Source organism: Brassica napus, unplaced genomic scaffold (assembly GCF_020379485.1).
Source record: "Brassica napus cultivar Da-Ae unplaced genomic scaffold, Da-Ae ScsIHWf_1202;HRSCAF=1721, whole genome shotgun sequence".
NCBI lineage: Eukaryota > Viridiplantae > Streptophyta > Magnoliopsida > Brassicales > Brassicaceae > Brassica > Brassica napus.
Window position 1 is genome coordinate 88,678 of NW_026014625.1, and position 5,440 is coordinate 94,117.

The 5,440-nt window shown below is 33.3% G+C and overlaps 1 protein-coding gene across 1 annotated transcript; it reads right to left on the reverse strand.

The window, feature by feature from the left end:
* Positions 1-377: 377 nt before the first annotated feature.
* On the reverse strand, positions 378-5,000 carry LOC106453751 (probable LRR receptor-like serine/threonine-protein kinase At1g51860). Its single transcript, XM_013895965.3, has 13 exons — positions 4,919-5,000; positions 4,300-4,837; positions 3,228-3,709; positions 2,769-2,913; positions 2,602-2,673; positions 2,440-2,511; positions 2,269-2,352; positions 2,019-2,143; positions 1,698-1,927; positions 1,501-1,627; positions 1,363-1,428; positions 1,077-1,266; positions 378-1,004 (listed from the first exon to the last, which is right to left on the reverse strand). The coding sequence occupies exons 1-13, from the start codon at positions 4,998-5,000 to the stop codon at positions 596-598; spliced, it is 2,622 nt and encodes an 873-aa protein (XP_013751419.2). The 3' UTR covers positions 378-595.
* Positions 5,001-5,440: the final 440 nt, after the last annotated feature.

A 5,440-nucleotide genomic window follows, 5' to 3' on the forward strand; every position in this document is an offset into this window, starting at 1 on the left:
TATTGTTAACGTAATATACTTAATGAAATTTTTAAACTGTGTGAAATATGGAAACAATTAATATAAGTATTTTTTTTTTGGTAGTGGTATCCATGTTTTCTAACTGTACCAAAAGATACTTCAATTTTAATAGTGTAAATAGATAATATAGATGGTGTTAATACATCTTAACATTGGTAACAAATTTTAGTAATTCTGTACCTGTAGGTAGTACGGGACGAAACACTACTACTTGTATAAATTAAAAACATAAAACCAATCCCATATAAGAAATTCGTTATATCATATCATAACTAAATGGAAAACACACATAAATAAATCATGAATGTTTATCAAATTCTAACACAGTAGTGATCTATTAGAATATATGAAACATAAACTTTAATTTTATAATAAAGAGAAAAAAACCCAATAAACAACACATGCATAGAAAATATGGTTTCTTGTAACCCAAGAAAGTTACACATACAGCACTACTGAAACGAACTGCTTGCCGATGCACATAAAAGAAAAAAGTTCAATTTCAAAGATAACTTAACATTTTCAACGTTCATTTCAACTTATCATTTGTTCAAAAACATTAAATCCTTTCAATTCACCTGGGTCCGGGAGAGAGTTCGGAACCAGGAGATAAGCTAAAATCAACAGAATCTTTAGAATACATCACTTGACTCCCTTGTTTCCTGGCAATCTCTGACTCCAGACATTCTTTTAGCTCCATCACAACATGTGGCATTGTCGGTCTACGGTTTGAGGTAGGGCTTACACATGCCAGCGCCAACTCCACTGCTTTCCATACACCATTTGTATCAAAATCTCCCATCAGTTTTGGGTCGATAATATTCCTAATGTCTCCTTCCAGGAGAAAGAAGCCAACCCATTGTGTAATGTGAGATCTCTCACGGGTTATATCGATCACAGGCTGGTTTGTGATGATCTCTAATAGCACTACCCCGAAGCTATACACGTCGCTCTTCTCGCTTAGCAAGTTTGTTATATAGTACCTGAAAAGAGTAGTATAACATATCATATTTTATACTGAATAAGATAATCAGTTGATTGCTATTGTTTCTCACTCAGGGTCTAAGTAACCAGGTGTTCCTGCAATTACTGTTGATACATATGATTCACCATCGACCGGGGAAGATCTAGAGAGCCCAAAATCAGCTAGCTTCGCTTGAAACAGCTCATTTAATAGTATGTTAGTAGTTTTCACGTCTCTATGGACCATGGGAGGAATACTTCCATTGTGCAGATACTCCAATCCTATTACAATTAATGGTTACTTTTTAGTTTTATGTCAATTTTACATTATAGACATCAAAAACAGAATATGAGAAAAAAACAATGTTGTTTCAGCACCTTGTGCTGCCTCCATAGCTATTAGCATCCTGTTTTCCCAAGTTAGAACATGCTCACCGCGTTTTCCTGTACCAAATTTCAGTTGTTTTTACGATGAATTAATTCCAACAAATCAGAATCTCTTAGTGAAAGTTTTACCTGACATATTCTCTTTCAAGTCTCCATTTGCCATGTATTCGTAAATCAAAGCTAAATTGTCACCATCATCACAATAACCCACAAGTCCCACCAAATGTCTATGGTGGACTCTTAAAAGAAGTTCAACCTAAGAAGATAAGCATGATTAGAAACTAAATCGCAGGAGAGTGATGGCTCAATTTCTCATTCAAAGTTACCTCTGCTTTGAAATGTTTATAATCTTGAGCAGCTGATGTATGAAAGAGCATTTTTACTGCTACTTGAGTATCATTTAAGTTTCCATAATACACTCTTCCGTAGCCTCCTTTACCAAGCACTCTCTCAAAGTTATTTGTCATCTTTAATATGTCGGAATACGTGAATATCCGTTCCTTTGTTCCGATTGATTGATTGGATGATCTCTTCTCACTATTTACGCTGCTTGAAACTGATACAATGGTAAAAAAAAATGAATTAATCAAATATTTGAAAAACATTATATTTTCCATGTGTTTGAAGACCTGATCCGACAATTATACCTTTATTATGTTTTTTCCTTGCAACAATGAAACATATGGTAAGGATACCTAGGGCAGTGATCACGCCAGCCACCGATATCTCAATAGCAACCAAAGTAAACTTTCTACCCGGTTTGACATCTATTCTGCAATCATTAAAATGACGGGAAAAGACCAAAAAGATAAACAAAGCGGAGATTAGTAACACTAAGGAGACAAGCTAATGCTTTATCATCAATAAGAAGAAATAAAAGTTGTGAAAACGTCTTACATTAGTGTTAATGATTTGTTGTTTATCCTTTCTTGAAGAGAATCTGGAATTGTGAGATTGAGCTTCGGGTTTCCGCTTAAGTTTCTGCAAGTGAAAAAGAAAAAAATTCGTTCGGACAACATAAAATATGAAATTAAAAAGGCAAGCAAGAGTCCAATAGCATAAACTCACATGAGTGTCAGCATCTTCATATCAGCAAGAAAATGTGGAATGTCTCCTGATAAATCATTCTTGGATAAATCTCTGTCCATTAAACGGAAATAACGTTTTTTGAAAAGTTAATATATCATATAGTTAAGTTTATTTGTGTGTTTAAGAGTTTCAGATGCTTACAGTTCTCTTAATTGTATAAGATTAGCAATATCAGGGGCTATGGTACCGTTCAGTCCGCTTCTTGTCAAGTTCCTAATGTGTTAAAGAATTAAAATTAGTGCAAACTCCGAAACAAAACAAAACAATTTTTTTTTATGAATTGTAAACAAATAAAATAAAAGACGTACAAGGATATGATGAGAGGTTGATCTGAGTCCACATGAAGGCAATTCACACCTTCCCATCGATAAATTTGAGGAGAACAAGGATCTCCTTGCCAACTTATCTTTTTACTCAATCCATATGTTTTCTTGATGTTCATCATAGCAGAGACTGATACTTAAAAGAACAAACATATTAGGAGATGCAAATGTTAAGTTGAAAGAAAAAGGAGGTATAAAGTTTACAAATTAGAAGGAGGTTTATAAGATGTAAGTATTTTAATTGAATAAGAAATCCAAATTAAACAAATTTTTTGTGTTAATAGCATACTTAAAATTCTTGTGAAAATGTGATTTTATTAAATTTATGATTACTAAATCATACCTAAAATATGTTATTATTTGGTTCATGATTTAAAATTCAAGTAATTGATTTTTTTAAAAATAAATATTGATTAAGAGCATGGATTTACTAATGAAATTTACCTTCATCTTGGTATGTCGCCAGCAGTAAATTTTCAACAACTGTATAAACCTCAAGGGCATTGATAAGTGGAGGAAGAGTAGATTTTTTTGTCCTTGTAAAAGTGAAATTGAATCTCCCATCTGGAGAACTCACCGCTGTTGGACTAATGATTGTTGTGATGTTGAGTTTGCCAGGTCTAAAGAAAGTTTCCCAAACCTGATCACCGTTGTAAGTAATGTTGTATTCTCTGATCTCATTATATCCAAGATTCTGAATTTCAGCGAAATGCATGTATATATATGACTGTGTTTTGGCATCGCCGAGATCCCACAATATGTTAAGAGGATCAGTAGGCTTTGCAGGAATTATTGCGGAATTCGCCACATTTTGAGGCACATCGTAGGAGTTACTGCTTGTATCGACTCGAAGATTGGTACTTAACGACAGGGTTTCATTCTCGCTATAAGGAACCCAAATTCGGTCATGGAAGTCTTCATCATACCTGAGAGAGAGAAGCAAAGATGTTACAATTTTAGTTTATCAAAAACAAAGTTACACGAGTTGATGTTTTCGTCTGTACGATATATATGTTCGTGTTTTACATTATATTTAATATACGGGTTTCAGTGATATGTAAAATAATGGAACAGTGATAATACTTTAACAGAATATAATGTTGGTTTGTAACCAACTTTAAAGATGGCTTCGTATATCAATGATGTTTTATCTATACCACGTACATAGTATATATAATAAACAATTTTCGAAAAGAGGTGAAATTTTGTTGAATGTTGCGAATGGGTTTACAAAAATAGCATAAATAATTTTAAAATAGGTGAAAACTACTATTCATGTCTTTTTCCTTTCTCAAATGAACCCATAATTTGAGCAAGCAAAAACTTTTTGTTAGTTGTAAACGCAAACTGTTCTTAACATTTGCACCAAAGAAAAAAAACGGAAACTGTAGAAAATGTACATGTAAAAATGTGTATATTTGCATTTTATGAAATTACTTAGTGGAAAATGAAGAATTTTTTGTCTTGAAAAATGAAGAATTTTTGTTCTTGAAAAATGAAGAATTTTTTTCTATACCTGAGGTAAGATGGAGTCTCCGGAAAGTAAATTCTGGCGAACGACATCAACGATCCACTTTGCGTGACATAAGCTTTATTGTTCAACGGACGAAGTTCCAAGGACGATATAAACGGTGACGTTTTACCTGTTTTGACAAGACAAACTTGAAGCCGGTCTTGTGGTAAGACATGGATCATCTCGTAGATCGAAGCATTTGCTACTCCATCCAATATAACAGAAGTCCATTTGTTAGGACCAATGTGAAGATCAAACTCGGGGATCTGGTTTAGACCGTCATAATTCCCATACACAAAGGTACCTCTAATCAAATATTTGCGGTTCGCCGTAAGCTTGAAGTTGTAACAGTTTCTCTGACCTTCAGGGAAGCTTCTTAAGGTCCAAGTCTGTTGCTGTAACGGTGTCTTGTATGAATCATTGATCCTCCCAACTAATCCACTGTCGATATAGGCCGTGTCTGATGTGTATGTTATATTTGTTGTCTTCTCCGTATAGACTGTGCTCTTAGGGATTAATCCACAATCCAAGCTCACAAATCCTTCTCATCAAAAATATTATAATCAAAAGACAGAAAATCAAAAGGAAAATCTTCAAGTTTTAACGAAAACCGAGTAAGAACCTGGTTGATTTTGAGCTTGGACTGATTGAAGAATGGCAAAAGCTATGACTAAGGGTAGCAAAAAACCATTGAGAGATTTCATTATGTGTTTTACTTTTATTTTTTTGCAAATCTTGACCATTTAGATTGAACAGGTTACTGTAAGAAATATGAGGAAACGTGAAAGAAACAAAGGAAGATAGGTGCACAGAATCTTGCTCTGTCAATATAATCCCAAGCTGTCTTTCACAAAGTCAGAAACTATTTAATCGAATAGGGAGCAAAATATTAGGGAATTAATCCTCATTTTACTATTTAGAAACAAATCCATAATTTTGTATATGAAAATATCCTAATTTCCGTAATTTGATTTTATTTTACTTTCTTGACTTTTTTTATTTCTCACCTTGTTGACGGTTGTTTGAATAATAAATAAACATTATAAGAAATATATTTGGTTTCGATTCCTTTCTTTTTTTGGCTCAATAATAAACATTTTACCGAGTAAATAAGAGAGATATCTATTTCATAGGATATCTACTC

Bases quoted from the DNA above. Each gene is read 5' to 3' on its own strand.
- LOC106453751 (XM_013895965.3), bottom strand. From the start codon at position 5,000: ATGAAATCTCTCAATGGTTTTTTGCTACCCTTAGTCATAGCTTTTGCC. The intron at 2,674-2,768 runs GTACGTCTTTTA...TTAACACATTAG, and splicing joins CAACCTCTCATCATATCCTT to GAACTTGACAAGAAGCGGAC. The intron at 2,144-2,268 runs GTAAGACGTTTT...TAATGATTGCAG, and splicing joins AACAAATCATTAACACTAAT to AATAGATGTCAAACCGGGTA.